The 17,483-nt window shown below is 48.7% G+C and overlaps 1 protein-coding gene across 2 annotated transcripts in view; it reads right to left on the minus strand.

Moving 5' to 3' along the window:
• Positions 1-289: 289 nt before the first annotated feature.
• The window catches only part of ENOPH1 (enolase-phosphatase 1), a 29,043-nt gene continuing 11,849 nt past the window's right edge, over positions 290-17,483 (minus strand). Inside the window, exons 2-6 of one of the 2 annotated variants that reach the window (XM_047751731.1) lie at positions 11,963-12,064; positions 9,386-9,588; positions 8,318-8,450; positions 5,526-5,649; positions 290-1,672 (exon numbers count right to left, since the gene is read on the minus strand). In XM_047751731.1, the coding sequence (XP_047607687.1) occupies positions 1,533-1,672; positions 5,526-5,649; positions 8,318-8,450; positions 9,386-9,588; positions 11,963-12,064 (702 nt within the window). In that variant the 3' untranslated portion in view covers positions 290-1,532. The remainder of the gene's footprint in view (positions 1,673-5,525; positions 5,650-8,317; positions 8,451-9,385; positions 9,589-11,962; positions 12,065-17,483) is intronic. The other variant, XM_047751732.1, reaches the window with a different exon arrangement.

The following is a 17,483-nucleotide window of genomic DNA, read 5'->3' on the forward strand; positions in this document are numbered from 1 at the left end:
ATATATGCCTCAAATATAAGATTCTCCAAAACCTAAGAACTCCAACCATATCTGGAATGTTTACTATCCAAATGAAATAATAACCAGCAAGGTTAGCCATTTATGTATACTTATCTCAAATAAGAGTCAATGCTTTTCTACTGTCACTCCATTAAAACACACACACACATATATACACGTATCAAAACCACAAGATTAAGGTAAAGGTGAAACTAAAACTCTTATTTTTCCAGTCTCTCTTCAGTGTCTCTTTTGCTCATGACAGTAAGCAAACCTACGTGAAACTGAGTGAAGAAGAAAATGTTTTATTAATCACCACACGAAACTGACATGACTTCCCCTTGGAATCAACCAGGATAAATAATGCTGTTATAAGATTTGTATTTCTCACATCCATTTTTAGAGGAAAATATTACACATTAGGGCTCTTCTCGGTCCTGCGGACAAATTTCAGTAAACTTTTCATTTTTTAATCGGAAAGAGCTTTAACATCCACGTTCTAAAGCTGTGCTAAGTAGTAGTTAGAAAGGCGACTCTGAAATCGATGGTACCGGCAGGCAGGAGTAGGACTACTCTGTTAAACATTAGGAAGCACGTTTCGATTTTAGCTGCTACGTTAGTGCGATTTTTTTTTTGTCTTTTTGTCTTTTCTAGGGGGGTACCATACCTGTGGCATACGGAGGTTCCCAGGCTAGGGGGCGAATCGCAGCTGTAGCCGCCGGCCTACACCACAGCCACAGCAATGTGGGATCCGAGCCGCGTCTGCAACCTACACTACAGCTCACGGCAACACCGGATCCTTAACCCACTGAGCAAGGCCAGGGATCGAACCCACAACCTCATGGTTCCTAGTGGGATTCGTTAACCACTGAGCCACAACGGGAACTCCCTAGTGCAACTTTTTCACTGGTAAGGCAACTGCTTGCCGTGGGCGCCACTGTCATTAGCAAGGTTCTTAAACACCAGATACTCGATCAAGACTCAAAGGAGTTTCCTTCCCCGACTGCTCTCTTTTGGAACAGAAACTAAGAGCTTTGTGGTTTGTCTCCGTGGAGGTTAACATTTTGAAATTCAGCTGTTGCAGTTTTCTAATTCACAATTAAAAAGGTGGATAAATTATCATTAGGAATGTCTTTGAAATACTTTTAGTTCTTAAAATAACAAAGTTTCGAAGCACCTTCTTAAACCGACCTTTCCATTTTGGTACATGACTTGATAAACATAACACATTTGATCTGTATAGTAGTAATTTCTTCTAGCAACGATATTTTGCCCTCAATAAGGGTTGGAGTTCTGGTTTCAAAACAATTTCCGCCTATAAAACATCTTTACATGAGTTTCCTTTTCACTGAACTGAGATTCTGTCTTCTACTTAGGTGCCTGTGAAAGGGATTTTGAAAATACACATATGCACACTTACAGAACTCACGTGTGTGCATACGTATTTTCAAGTGAATTCCTTCTCCCGTTAGGATGAAAGCCGACAGAGGGAGCACTCGGGGAGGACAGCCGGCCTTCCTGGCGCCCCTGCTCTAGGGGGAGGCAGGCAGGCACAGCTCGCCGAAGGACGTGATGAGGCGGTAGTAAGTCTTCTCGTCGTCCGTGAGCCCCGCGTTGCCCGGTCTCACCACCACGGCCACGTGCACGTCGGCCGCCTCAGCAGCACTGGCCTCTGCGGGAATCGAGATGTGTCAGAAGCGGCACGCATCTGGACAGAGCCTTCACCCGCAACGATGCACGCACCCCTGCGTTCCCTGCAGCCCTGTTCGCCAGAGCCAAGACATGGAAACAACCTAAGTGTCCATCGACAGAGGGGTGGGTCAAGCAGACGTGGTGCTTACACACGATGGAAAACTCCTCAGCCGTAACGAAGAATGAAATAATGCCATTTACAGCAGCACGGATGCAACTAGAGATTCTTCTACTCGGTGGCATAAGTCAGAAAGAGAAAGACAAACACCACATGCTATCGCCAAATACCAGGCATCTGCAATGTGGCACAAATGAACCTGTCTACAAGACAGAAACAGACTCACAGACCTGGAGAACAGACCTGCGGTTGCCAAGGGGGAGGGGCGGGGAGGGAGTGAGGTGGACGGGGAGTCTGGGGTTGGCAGATGCAGACTATTCCATCTAGAATTCTGGATGAGCAGGAGGTCCTGCTGCAGTGCACAGGGACCTGTAGCCGATCTCCTGGAACAGACCACGATGGCAAATAACACAAAAAAAGAACGTGGGTGGAGAGACAGATAGACTGAGTCACTGTGCCACCCAGCAGAGATTAGCACAACGCTGGAAATAAACTATACTTTAATCACAAAATTTTCTAAGTAAAAAGTAAAAATAAAACCAACAACAACAACCAGATACCCGGGAAATTAAATACAGGCAAAAGCACAGGTTTTATCTTCCAAAGCCTGTTTATGTGAGAGATTCCAGAAAAGCCCTTCACAGATTAAACCAGCTCAACTCCCGGAACAAGGCCCAGCAACTCTGCAACAAGATTTGAAACCCAGGACACGGTCGTCAAGTGCTCACCCCTCACGGAATCTGCTGGCCCACCCTGACCTGCGGGGACAGTAAAGTGACCTCCCAGGCCACCCCACGAAGCCCCCAAAAGCCATTCAAAGAGGAGAATAAAACTTTGAACCAGCAAATGGTTTCTACACAGAAATATGACAGGCAACATTTACAGAAGGCTGACAGTTCAAAGCCAAGGCCAGGCGAAGTGGTGCCTGGTACATGCATGTGGCCTGGCCACTTGGTCAGTGGGTGAAGCGTAAAAGGCACGTGTCCATGTCTGCTCTCACTTTCAGTGCAGACATGCAAATGGAGAGCTTGCCAGGATGTTGAAAAATGAGATGACAGTTTGCAGAAGCCATGGACTTTGAGGGAGACCCAAAGCAGAACACGCAGCAGGGGCAGGCCCACGCTGATCTGCTGAGCTTGCAAAACTCAAATTCACAAATGGCTGTGATTTGGTACCATCTACCCAGGTCAAAAATTCTAGTCTAGGAGTTCCCTGGTGGCCCGGCAGGTTAAAGATCTGACATTGTCACCGCGTGGCTCAAGTCACTGCTATGGTGCGGGTTCGACCCCTGGCACCAGAAGTTCCACATGCTGCAGGCGTGGCAAAAAACAAAACAAAACCAAACCCAAAAAACCTCCAGCCCAGATTCACCAAGGCCCGAAATTTAACAGAGACAGCAGCAGTGATGGAATAGCACCTGTACGTCAGGTAAAACCAAGCCTGACTCCCTGTCTCTCTTGGGAAAAGCCGTTATCACTTCTTGAAGGCACTACATGACCTATGCTGGTTAAGGTCTTTTTTTTTAACTGTTTAGCAAATTAGCATATACTTGCTTATATGCCTACAAATCTTGCCTAACACAATAACCTAAAGCTCGAGGGTCAGCAGCAGCAGCAGCAGAATACACATCCGTGCAAGCACAGAGAGACGGCTTTGCCAGCAGCCTGGGTTTGCCTGTGGACCCCACCCTTGAAAGTCCTAGTAAGTGGGGGTGACTCTAGTTCTGCAGCAACAGACAGAGGGCTGGAGAGGGGAATGTCCCCTACAGACGGCTGAGGCCACTTCCACAGGGCCCAGGAGCCCCTCGGACCAGCTGACCAGAGGGCAGAGCGCCCCTGCCCTCCGCCCCCTTCCCCAACGCCCTTCCCCAGCCTGGGTGCACAGACCTGCTGTGTCAGAGCAGCTGCTCCGTACACATGGCCCTGTTCTAGGGGTAAAACCTGTGCTCCAAGGAGGGGAAAAGAAACACAAGGAAGTCAAACTGTCCTCCAACACAACTGCAATCATAACTACACCAAAGGAGGCCCGCCACAGCGGCACAGGCGCTAAAGAGATTAACCTCTGGTCAAAGGCTGCAGCCAGGTTGGGGGTTCGGGGAAAGCCTGGGGCAGAGACCACCCACCTCCCCCAGCCGGGGGCGGGACCTCTTCCTCCCAGGTCACCCATCCTTCTATAATCCTCTGGGGACTCCCATTCCCACACAGATGCCTGAGGGTATGTTTTATGTTTGGTCAAAACTGCTCTTAAGGAGTTCCCATCATGGCTCAGTGGTTAACGAACCCGACTAGGACCCATGAGGACTCGGGTTCCATCCCTGGCCTCGGTCAGTGGGTGAAGGATCCAGAGTTGCCAGTACGCTGTGGTGTAGGCCAGCAGCTGTAGCTCCCATTCGACCCCTAGCCTAGGCACTACCACATGCTGGGGGTGCAGCCCCCAAAAAACTGCTCTTGAAACCACTTCAATTACCAGCACAGTAGGGGATCCGCTGTTTTACACACTCAATCCTTAGTGTCATGCTTATGGTAACGCACTGCATGTAACAGAGGGCGCCATGCTGGGTAAAAAATGCCTGTCTTCACACAGGTGGCCTGCGTGCTGTTTAGAACGCAAGGGCTGCCAGGGCTGCCCGGGACCGAGGCCCGTCGGAGGCGGGAGGCAGCTGAGGCCCCGCCTCACTGTGGGCGGGGCTCATCAGTGGGCGTGACAAGGGGGCGGCACCTCCAACCAGACTCCGCTCTCTCGCTTGTTTGCTCTGGGTGTACAGCGGGTGCCGCTGCTGTCATTCACGAGGGTGGCGGCCCAGAGTGACGCCACTGTCCAAGACGAGCTTTGCGCCTGCCCCTGCAGCTGCCCGCACGCCCTAGGCCTGCACGCTCCTCCCCACCTACCGCTGCCCTTATTCCCCATATTGTGGGCGGGGGCGGGGCGCGCACACAGAGCCATGGGTTAGGAGCCAAGGACAAGGAGTTGAAATGAGAAAAAGGAGGCTCCGGGGAGTTCCCATCGTGGCACAGTGGAAACAAATCCGACTGGGAACTGTGAGGTTGCGGGTTCCATCCCTGGCCTCGCTCAGAGGGTTAAGGATCCAGCATTGCGGAAAGCTGTGGTGCAGGCGCGGCTTGGATCTGATGTTGCTGTGGCTGTGGCTCTGGTGTAGACCAGCAGCTGTGGCTTCGATTGCACCCCTAGCCTGGGAACCTCCATATGTCTCGGGTGCAGCCCCAAAAAGACCAAAAAAAAAAAAAAAAGGGTCTCCAATGCCACTTCCCCACACACCGCCCCAACAGTGGGGAAATAGAGTGAGGTGGGTTGGTTGGTTCATTTGTTTATTTATTTGGTCTTCTATCTTTTCAGGGCCAGACCCATGGAATATGTAGGTTCCCAGACTAGGGGTCCAATTGGAGCTGTAGCCCCCGGCCTACGCCAGAGCCACGGCAACGCCAGATCTGAGCTGCATCTGCAACCTACACTGCAGCTCATGGAAACGCTAGATCCTCAACCCACTGAGCAAGGCCAGGGATGGAACCTACGTCCTCATGGATGGTAGTCCGATTTGTTTCCACTGAGCCAGGATGGGATCTCCTCCACTTTCCTTTTACAAACCTGTTTCCTTTTTCAGCGCAACCCACAGAAATGTTCTTCCTGAAGGCAAAGTGTGCAGGGCCAGGCTCGGCTCCTGCCCCGGGGAACCCCGAGCAGGGGTCAGATGACTCACCTACGGTGACGTCCGTAAGAAACAAGATGTTGCTGGTTGAGCACCCGATGCTGCTGGCAATCTTTCGGTAACTCTCACTCTCCACTTTGTGTCCAATCTTGGTATCAAAGTGACCGTCAAAAAGCTGAACACAGAAAAAGGGAAAGTGATGCAAGAAACGCACTTGCAGCCCAGCCCCTCTGTCTCCCATCCTTTCTCTCTGAAATACACAACAATCATAGTGACTTCGTCCACGCAATAAATATTCCCTGTAAGTCTACTTCATAGAGAACTTTATGGAGGCTACCACGAGTAAATATTGGGAGTTCCCTGGTGGTCTAGTGGTTAGGATTCAGCACTTTCACTGCGACGGCCTGAGTTCAATCCCAGGTCTGGAAACAGATCACACTTCAAGCCACCACGTGACACCACCAAAAAAATCCAAAAAACAAAAAAAGTAAATATATAGGTTTTATAGGAATAAAACATTTGGAAAAAGAAAACTATAATTCACTGTATATATGATCATTATATAATCTTCTTGGTTTTCTTTCATTAGCATTAATTTTATTTTATTTTTGTTGTTGTTGTCTTTTTTTAGGGCCGTACCTGCTGCATATGGAAGTTCCCCGGCTAGGGGTCAAATCGGAGCTACAACCACTGGCCTACACCACAGCCACAGCTACACCAGATCCAAGACACGTCTTCGACCTACACCACAGCTCAGGGCAACGCTGGATCCTTAACCCACTGAGCGAGGCCAGGGATCAAACCTGAGTCCTCATGAATACTAGTTGGATTCGTTTCCACAGAGCCACAGTGGGAACTCCTCATTAGCATTTATTTTATATCCAAAATCTTAAAAATACACATGCCCTACTTAAAGCACTATATGCATGCACTCAAACTACTTATTGGCTTGGATTTCACCCCTAATAAAAGGTTCTGAACGCTGTCCTTTTGGTCCCAGGCTAAAGGGATTTCTCTGACCTGCCTCATTAATAAGCTGTTATTTTACATTCAGGAAACTTTCATTCATTTTCTTTCTTTCTTCTCTCTTTTTTTTTTTGGACATGCCCACAGCATGTGGAAGTTTCTGGTCCAGCAATGGAACCCGTACCACAGCAGAAACCAGAGGCTCAGCAGTGACGAACTAGATCCTTAATCCACTAACCCACCAGGGAACTCTGAAACTTTCATTTTCTAAATAAAACACTTTGAAATTTTACCCAAGAGCTAGTATATACCTTTGACATCTTAGAAATAATTGGGGTCAAATACATAACTTACTAATTTAACCAACAGTAATTAAATAAGCCCACATTTAGGATCAGCTATTTTAACATGATCTTTTGGATATCTTCAGAAGTTTTCACAAACTAAAAATAAGCCTAACAACCACTCGAAGGTAAATGAAGGTAATAGTAACATTATGATTTTTAAAGTTAAGAATGGCTTTGCATATGTCCTTTCCCTCTCAAGTCTGTCTGCTCACACTGAACGACTGGAGAATAACGTTTTTATTACTGAACTTGGTAGGTAAGTACTGTCTGCTGACTACTATCGTCGTTACTATCTGTTTCATCAGCGAGAACAGAAAAGCAGCTTACACCTGTACAAGCAGGAAATTCAAATGAGATTATGACACTCTCCAAAGCCGAAGTGTGCCCTGCACATGGTACAGGGCCAGTAAGTATTTATTTTTAGAGAAAGAGTTGTCTGCATAACTACTGTGTAGCACTGAGTTCAACCTGCACTCAGTCCACACTTTGAGGATTTCAAGTCCTAAAAATATTCCCTTTTTGCAATGACCATCCTGTCCTCCAGGGGGCGCAGGGCCAGCGGGGACAGAAAACCTAGCAGGACTTTCCTCAGGTAGAGTCACTGTTAACAGGTGGTATTAAGTTATCAAACACTGTGCCATAACATGTAATAACTGCTGTAAGTTCTCTAGACAGAAGAATGATGATTCTACTACAACAAACCCTCTCTCTCTCAAGAAAACAAATGAATCCACTGTGTGCTCCCCTGCATTCCAGAAGTCCGTGGGCCCTCTTTGCGGGGGTAGTGCCACTATTTCAATAACCAAAAGAAGCACATGCCTTTGGTATCCTTTCCTTCGGATTGATGATTTTCTAATATTGATAAGACAGCTCATTTACAAGCGTGCTCATGTTGTATTTGGCCGTGATAAACAAACACATAAATTAAATACATATGTGTGTACATTTCATTCTAACACTACTGTCCTCAGAATCACTTGGGGTGGACAGCTGAAAATGCAGATTCCTGACCCCCACCCCAGATCTGCCAATTCAGATTTGCTAGGAAGCAGGACCTGGGGATCTATACTTTTTTTTTTTTTTGGCCTTTTTAGGGCCACACCTGCGGTACGTGGAGGGTCCCAGGCTAGGGGTCGAATGGGAGCTACAGCCACCAGCCTACGCCACAGCTCACAGCAATGCCGGATCCCTGACCCACTGCCAGGGATCGAACCCGCATCCTCATGGTTCCTAGTCAGATTTGTTTCCGCTGTGCCACAGCAGGAACTCCCCAGGATCCATACTTTTAACAAACTCCCCGGGTGATCCTTATGCACAACAAAGTTGATGAACCTCTGATGCAAAGACTGGTGCCACAGAAACCTTCCGCCTTCTGTAATGCCGCACACCCAGCTCTTCACTGCTCTTTTCAACCTGCACAGCAGGTGTCAATGCGATTGTCTGCGTGCTGTCTTAGCTTAGCAGGGTCGCACTCACACTCACCACGGAGAGCTCTGGTAGAGTCAGAAACCAGAGCAACCAGGTACCCACCTCGAGAACATCTCCCTCCGTAGAATGCCCGAATAAGAGCTTCTGGGCCTCCACACTCCCCGAGGAATAGACGTACACCTTCATGCCAGCCTCTCTCCACTTCCTGACCGCTGGGACTACATCTTCGAAGAACCTAGAGGGAAGAGCACCAAGTGAAAATGCTGGAACACCTCGTCCAGCCAGACAGAAACCGCTCGGCGAGCTGCCACAAGTTCCTCCGTCTGCGCCCAGAGAGTCATCAGGAACGGCAACCCCACGAGGCTGCGACTCCTGCAGATCCAACGGACACGCCCCGGGGTTCCGGGGTCGCAGCGGATTGGCAGCAGCAGCTTCGGGGAGAGGACAGTTTTTCACAGACAGCCACACCAGTGACAGTAAAAAGTGAGCACAGAAAAGGAGATAGAATAAAAAGCGGTATTTTTTACACTGAAGTGTAGGTGACTTACGATGTTGTGCTAAAAGTTCTGGTGTACAGCAAAGTGAGTATACAAACGTACATATTATAGTACACTCTTTTCCAGATTGTCTTCCGTCATAGTTTATTACAAGGTATTGAATACCGTGCCCTAGAACTGTTTCCATCGCAGTTTATTATAAGCTATTAACCTGTTATGTAATCTTTGATATAATTCATGACAAGAAAGAGTTCAAGTAAGTCCTGTGTTCCTTAAAGAAGCATAGAAATGCTTTTAGGAAGATCTGTACCCAACAGGTAAAAAAAAAAAAAAGTTGAGGGGCTCAAAGCCATTCATATATATATTTTGGGGGGGGGGGGGGCTATGCTTGGGCATGCGGCATTCCCAAGTCAGGGATTGAACCCAAGCTGCAGTTGCGACCTGCGCCACAGCTGTGGCAATGCGGATCCTTAACCCACTGCACCACAAGGGAATTTCTTATGCTGGCTTTGAAAAAACAAAACAAAATAAAACACTCACTTGATAGAATAAAAAGAATGTTGACTTTATCTACTTTACAAATCGTGCAATGAACACTGGAGAGAGTAGAGTGGAAAACGTATTTGCTCTGGGGGCTGAGGGAGTGTTTGGAGTCCCTGGAGGAGCTACATACTCTGCTTTCATGAGCCCAGCTTTGAATGCCGCCCTCCACATGTGGCCCTGCAGCTGCTTCAGCGCCGTGGTCTTTCGGTCCAGAGACATCTGCCAGCACACGTTATCCACCACGGCCTGGATCATCCGCTCCCGGTCGTCCTCGCCGTCCCCAGATGCCGCAGGGATTGGAACAGCCCCATCCAGATGGGCGTCCTCTTCAGCCTTTAAGTCACAGACAAGACAAAATTTGTGTCTTACTCATCTTCAAGAAGGTCCCTTAGTCCATCGACAGATGACTGGATTAGGAAGACGTGGTGTATATACACAATGGACTACTACTCGGCCGTGAAAAAGAAAAGAATAACGCCATTTACAGCAACACGGACGGAACTAGAGACTCTCATACTAAGTGAAGTAAGTCAGAAAGAGACAAATACCACATGACATCACTCACATCTGGAATCCAACATATGGCACAAATGAACCTTTCACAGAAAAGAAACTCACGGACTTGGAGGGCAGCCTTGTGGTTGCCGGGAGGGGGGGAGTGGGGTGGACTGAGAGTCTGGGTTAATAGATGCAAACTGCTGCATTTGCAGTGGGTAAGCAATGAGATCCTGCTGTACAGCACAGGGAACTCTATCCAGTCACTCGGGATGGAGCATGACGGAGGAGAGTATGAGAAAAAGAGTGTGTGTGTGTGTGTGTGTGTGTGTGTGTGTGTGACCGTCACTGTGTCGTACAGGAGAAACGGAGAGAACACTGTAAACCAACTAAAATGGAAAAAAAAAAAAGAGATCCCTTAAATGACACCTGAAAACCAGCTGACCAAATTTCGCCCACTATCACGAGCACCGAGCCCTGCTACAACGCAAGTACCCTACGCTGTGGGGCTGACAGGAATGATTCCAAAAAGAAACTGGGTTCCGGTGAGCACATTTACACGGCCTCTCGCTGAAGCTGAAACACACGAAGGGGCGCGGTGTCTGAGCGAAGAGAGCGCGCACATAATACACTGATACGGCAAGACCTGGTTTGCGGGCTCGTTTACTAGGATCGACAAACCGGGACGTCAGCTAAAGCTGAACATTTTCTGTCCTACAGCTGAGGAAGAGGCAAAGAAAACCTCCATACGATTACAGTTCACACCTGCAAGTCGGTGAAAAGAGGCTACAAAGCAATGTCTGCGACTGGCTCACAGGTTAGTCTCCTGCAATCCCCATCTTGCAAAACCCAAAAGAGCTGTTTATTTACAGCAACGACCCCGGGACAGCGCTTATGTCCAGTTCATAAAGACTCGGGATGTATGTGCTACAGTGGGGGAATGCGGACGCATGTCTCAACCACAAGAATTGAGAACAAAAAAGGTGAAGAAGGGAGCATTTCTGACTAACCCTGAATTACCTAGAAAATGCAACAAACCCAAATACCCCGTGCCCCAAAGGAGATGACTTTCGGTCCAATCGTACGTCCTAACATTAAAATATTTACTGAGGGATTTACGGATGGGCTAGAGGTTGGGATTTGATGCTTTCACCGCTGAAGGCCAAGTTCAACCCCTGGTCTGGGAACTGAGATCCCACGTCAAGCCACTGCATGCCGTGGCCAAACAAAACAAGACAAAACCCAAAAAATCTGGACTTCTCTTGTGGTGCTGTGCTGTCACAGCGGCGGCGCAGCTCGAGCAGGTTCGGTCCCTGGCCTGGGAACTTCCACGCACCTTGGGCGCAGTCAAAAACAAAAAACCCCCAAATTTACCAAGCGCCTTCCACATTGTCCAGCGCAGAAAACTAGCTCGAAAAGAACTGCCCGAGAGTTCGCCCTGCAGAACACGTGAGATCTTGGCCACCGAAGCCAAGCTCGTAAGAAATCCTGCAGAAGAGGAATCCAAGGACTTGAAGGGCAGCCTTGTGGTTGCCGGGAGGGGGGGAGTGGGGTGGACTGAGAGTCTGGGTTAATAGATGCAAACTGCTGCATTTGCAGTGGGTAAGCAATGAGATCCTGCTGTACAGCACAGGGAACTCTATCCAGTCACTCGGGATGGAGCATGACGGAGGACAGTGTGAGAAGAAGAATGTGCGTGTGTGTGTGTGTGCACACGACTCGGAAGGAGACTGAAAACTGGGGAGAGGTGAGAGCAGAACAGAGCACGTGCGGCGAAGGCGGCTACGGGGCTCCGCCAAGCCTGAGCCGGGCTGAGAGGCCCCTCCCCAGGGAGGCGCAGCGGGAGCTCAGGCCCCAAGAGCAGTGAGAGGAGAGGGAGGCCAGGAGCTGCTGCTCGGAGACCTCAACGGAAAATTCGAAGGGACGGAACAAAACTTCCGCCTTCCACCCAGAAAGGGCTTCGTTTTCTCCACACACGATCTTATACAATTGCAGTGGCTCCAGAAAGGCAACTGCAGAGACAAGAAAACCCACGGCCTGGCTGTTTAACTGTGGACTGTGAGGTCCTAGGCAGGCAAGTCGCTGCACTGTCCCCACCCTGTGAACGCAGAGCACTCAGGCGAAAATACGCTCGGAGCACATCCTGTCTGCAGGCATCCGCAGTGCCCAGCCCGCTGGGAGCGTGGAAGCAAGGGGATGGACGTGTCCCAACCTGTTTCCTCAAAAGGCTGACATCCTGCTGGCACTCCTCTTCTTCCCAGTGCGTCTGCAGATACTCTTTAACATGGTCTTCGATGTAAGGAAACAAAATGTCCTGGACAAAAGCATAAAAGAGAAAAACAGGAATTAGCTGTACCTGCTTGCGGGAGCTCAAGCTCTTCAACAATCTCACTTTTGCTAATTCTAGCAAATAAGACCCTAAAAATTTCACTGAAAATAGGAAAATTGCTGCTGACAGGAATAAGACACGAGTGGAAACCAAGACACAAAGGAACTGGATCAAGAGTCAGCCAACGGCCGCGTGTGGGCCAAATCCAACCTCCTCCCATTTTTGTAAATGAAGGTTTATTAGAATACAGCCCCACTCCATACCCATTTGTTCACAGGGTGTCTGGGGCCACTCTGGGGCCACAATGGCAGAGATGGGTATGTGTGACCAAGACCCTCCGGCCCCCAAAGTCTCCACATTTCCCATTCAGCCTTCACGGAGAGTTTGCTGACTTCCAAACGAGACGGCTGAACCACAGGCCCTGGGACATGTACACAACCACGTTTCCCAAAACGAACACAAAAATCATTTCTGTAAAAATATTTATTAACAAAGTAGTCGAGTTTACTGTTGTTCAAAGTGAATTAATAAATGCTTTTAAATTCCTCAGTTTAAAGGCTAACATGGTGAATACTGATTGGAATGACCCACAGAGGCAAAAATCCTTCGGGTCCTTAATGTTACTTTTAAGCGTATAAAACTACTGAGCCCAAGACGTCTGCCACCCACGGGAGGCAGAGAGGAGAAACCGGAAAAGGACCAGAGGCGAGAACGGCACGGGTGGGAAAGGGCTCTCGGTAGGATGGCCCGACAGAAGCCAGAGGTTTTCCAAGGTCTCTGCACTCGTGGGGTGTGCAAAAGGCCTCGAGACAAGACTCCGCTTCCCCAAGGAGGGCTCGGCGCGGATAAGGACAGGCTCCCACTCGCGGAGCACCTGCCCGTGGTCATTTGTACCAAACAGGACAGCCAGCTTCTCCTGATTAGCATGAACCCGCTTTGCAGAGAGAAGGGCACATGAAAACCCGTCTGGTCTCCCTCTCTCCCCTTTCTGCCGCCGCCTCCTTGTGACAAGCTTCTGAGTAGCTGGCTTTTCTTTTTTCTTTTCTTTTATTTTTGTCTTTTTGTTGTTGTTGTTGTTGCTATTTCTTGGGCCGCTCCCGCGGCATATGGAGGTTCCCAGGCTAGGGGTCTAATCAGAGCTGTAGTCGCCGGCCTATGCCAGAGCCACAGCAACGCGGGATCCGAGCCGCGTCTGCAACCTACACCACAGCTCACGGCAACGCCGCATCCTTAACCCACTGAGCAAGGGCAGGGACCGAACCCGAAACCTCATGGTTCCTAGTCGGATTCGTTAACCACTGCGCCACGACGGGAACTCCTGGCTTTTCTTAATTACTATGACAAGAGGGAACAGACAGGAAAGGACCTGGCAGCGGCGGGCGGCTGGAGGAATGACCGGAACAGACGAAGGGGATCCAGAGGCGCACAATCCCAGTCCCCGTCATGGGGACGTCGTGGGCAGAGGAGGGGAGACGGTCAGTGACTTACTGTGGTCTTTTTTTCTCCCCCCTTTTTAGGGCTGCACTCGAGGCATATGGAGAGTCCCAGACTAGGGGTCGAATCGGAGCTGTAGCCACTGGCCTCCGCCAGAGCCACAGCATCTCGGAATCCGAGCCGCGTCTGCGACCTGCACCACCGCTCACGGCAACGGCGGATCCTTAACCCACTGAGCAAGGCCAGGGATCGAACCCGCAACCTCATGGTTCCTAGTGGGATTCATTCCACTGCGCCACGACGGGAACTCTGTGACCATTTTGTAATGTATAAAAATATTTAATCACTCTGTTATACACCTGAAACTACTATAATGCTATAAGTCAATAATTCTTCAATTTAAAAAAAAGGGAAAGTTGGCAGAAAACATTTTGATTTCTTTCCTGCCGACAGGCCTGAGGGATAAAATAGTTAGGACATAGTTACTAGATCAGATCAATACAAACAAAACCACGTTTTCCATTTAGTGTGACTGGACCAAAGGCTTTGCTACAGAATTAGAATTTTTTAATATTTCAGAAGACCCAAGTCTGAGTTCAGCTTAGACTGAATGCACTCCCAAAGGAAAGACTACAAACACAAGAAGGTTATCAGGGCTTTTTTTTTTTTTGTCTTTTTGTCTTTTGTTGTTGTTGTTGTTGTTGTTGTTGTTGCTATTTCTTGGGCCGCTCCCGCGGCATATGGAGGTTCCCAGGCTAGGGGTCGAATCGGAGCTGTAGCCACAGGCCTACGCCAGAGCCACAGCAACGCGGGATCCGAGCCGCGTCTGCAACCTACACCACAGCTCACGGCAACGCCGCATCCTTAACCCACTGAGCAAGGGCAGGGACGGAACCCGCAACCTCATGGTTCCTAGTCGGATTCGTTAACCACTGCGCCACGACGGGAACTCCAGGGTTTTTTTTTTTTAAATGGTAGGACTGAAGTATTTATCTCTCTTCGTAATACGCTGTTCAGATTTCACCCGCCCTGGTCAAAATAAAGAAGGCACTCAGCTCTGCTTGCTCTCACGTGACCTGCCAGCGAGGAACAGATCACTCAGCAGATTGAGACGCAGACGAACGGTGGGGTCAGGAACAGCTCCCAGCGCACCTGACACGGAAGCTTTCTCTAAACTCAGGGAAAACTCATTCCCACCCTTAAAGAGGGAAAACGAAGAGCTAAGATGGACATCTTTCTTCTTCCGCAAGAGATTCCTTGCACTGTACCGATACACTTCCAATTTGAACACTCAGGTAAATACTTGAAACGCTCCCTCGTCCCTTCCTTTTTCCTCTTCAGGGCCTCTCCCGCACTCCCGCACTGCAGCGGGGCTGCAAACGCCCCGACGTGAGCTGCCACCCGAGAAGATGGAGCCAGACTGAGGGTGGGCTCGCCCAGCCGTTCCTCTCCCAGGCAGACCCACACGTGCTCAGAGGACAGCAGAGAGACAAAGTTTACTGCGGCACTGCTGCCACACAACTGGAAACTAAATCTTCACAGGTAGAGAATAAACTGGGGTATATTCAGACTCTAAAACATTATACAGCAGTTAAAAATGAATGTACCAGGAATTCTGCTGTGGCCCAGTGGCAAAAAACCTGACTAGTATCATGAGGATGCAGGTTCGATCTCTGGCCTGGCTCAGTGGGTTGAGGATCTGGTGTTGCCATGAGCTGGGGCATAGGTCAAAGACGAGGCTCAGATCCCACATTGCTGTGGCTGTGGTGCAGGTCGGCAGCTGTGGCTCCAATTGGACCCCTAACCTGGGAACTTCTATATGCAGCAGGTGTAGCCCTAAAAAGCAAAGGGGAAAAAAAAAAGAATGTACCAGAATTGTATTTATCCCTAAGAATATAAACTAACATATAAATAAAACTCTAATACAAAACAGGATTATGCAGGGCCTCAGTTACAGCTGTAATGTTTTCTTTCTTTCTTTCTTTCTTTTTTTTTTTTGGTCTCTTTGCCATTTCTAGGGCCGCTCTTGCGGCATATGGAAGTTCCCAGGCTAGGGGTCCAATCGGAGCTGCAGCCACCAGCCTACCACAGCCACAGCATCTCAGAATCTGAGCCACGTCTGCAACCTACACCACAGCTCACGGCGACGCCGGATCCTTAACCCACTGAGCCAGGCCAGAGATTGAACCCGCAACCTCATGGTTCCTAGTCGGATTTGTTAACCACTGAGCCACGACGGGAACTCCCCTATTTCTTTGAGATCTAAACAAATATAGTATGAACACTTAATTAGCTTCGTGGTAGCTGCATAGTCAGTACATTAATCTTTATTCTTGCTGATTTTATTCTTGATGACTTTTTTTAAAGGTGTTACCAATAAAAAACAAAAAATAAAAAATTTAAAAAGTAAAAATAATAAAAAACAAACAAGCCAACCCTGATCCCTCATCCCACACCTCTGTCACTCGCCTGCAGTGTCCTGCCTCCATCATCCCCAACCCCCCGAGCAACTGGAAATACTCCCCGAGGCAGACTTTTGGTCAGATTCAGGGCCACCCACTAAGTGAGGAGATGAAGTACTCGAAAGTTTGCTATGCTATCTTGCGCTTAACAAAGTCAAATTTCCTACACCCAGCTTTACCGGACCCCAGACCAACTCATGAAGAGCCTGTTAATCCTGAGAGTCCTGGTCCTTAACCTCTGGGGGAGAGCAGGTGACGTGAGCAGGCTCTGGGCAGCCTGCCAGGCTGGGTTCCTTGCTCCATCTTTTACTGGAGGTGTTGCAGTAACTTAGCCTCTTTGAGCCTGTTTCCTCATCTGCTAAATGGCAATGATACCAAGCAAAGCCATTGTGGCCATTGGACCTAATCAGATAGATGGACACACCCAATCCCTTACCGCTAATTACACACTCCAGCACAAACGCTGAAGTTGGGCAAGGATCACTCTTACCTCACTTCAGTGATAAACAAGAGCAGAGAAAGCCCCCGAGGATACATCCCAGGCACAACCACCTCATTCGTTCACCTTTTACTGAGCACCTACTGAGGGCCAGACACTTCGGCCAACAGAGCTGTGAGCCCCAGCGCCTCTCCTCGGAGAACGCATCAACATAAACGGTCAAAGTTTCAAGCAATTCTGAACTTCCAGGGGAAACGTCAGAAATTAGACATTCCTTTAGAACTCCTGGTCATCCAATCTGCCTCTTTCCTCTGGGCATAAAATTCCCCGCTGCACTGAGTAAACACACGAAGCCGGGCAATGACGCTAGAACTGAGCATAACTGGAAAACAGCACTGCCTGGGGCTGCCGCGTTGCCAGACTGTTCTCCTTTAGTGCAAAACTGCTCATGCAGAACGTCAAAGTCCACGGGGAAAATACTATATCGTCAGGATCTTACCCATTCTTTCAACATATTTATTGAGCATCTACCATGCAAGATGAATAAAATGCCTTCAAGATGCTTATTTTTAAAAGCCAATAATCATATCATACGCACTATGATATCACATGAGAATGCTCTAAAAATAGACTTTTAATTTTTTTATTTTATTTGATTTGTCTTTTTGTCTTTCTAGGGCCGCACCCTCGGCATATGGAAGTTCCCAGGCTAGGGGTCCAATAAAGGCTGTAGCCATCAGCCCACACCACAGCCACAACAAGGTGGGATCCGAGCTGCATCTGCAACCTACACCACAGTTCACAGCAACGCCAGATCCTTAACCCACTGAGCGAGGCCAGGGATCGAACCCACACCATCATGGATGCTAGTCAGGTTTGTTAATAACCACTGAGCCACGACTGGAACTCCAAAATAGACTTTTTAAAGCGAGTGCTTATTGCCCAAACCTGCCCATGGAAATCTGCAGGCTTTAAAAGTAATTCCAGAAATAACTGTGATGATAAACAGTTTAACTTCAGTTATAATCCATTTATAGATAATTTCAGAATACCACAGTATGAAAAAAAT

Source organism: Phacochoerus africanus, chromosome 10 (assembly GCF_016906955.1).
Source record: "Phacochoerus africanus isolate WHEZ1 chromosome 10, ROS_Pafr_v1, whole genome shotgun sequence".
In the NCBI taxonomy this organism is placed as follows: domain Eukaryota; kingdom Metazoa; phylum Chordata; class Mammalia; order Artiodactyla; family Suidae; genus Phacochoerus; species Phacochoerus africanus.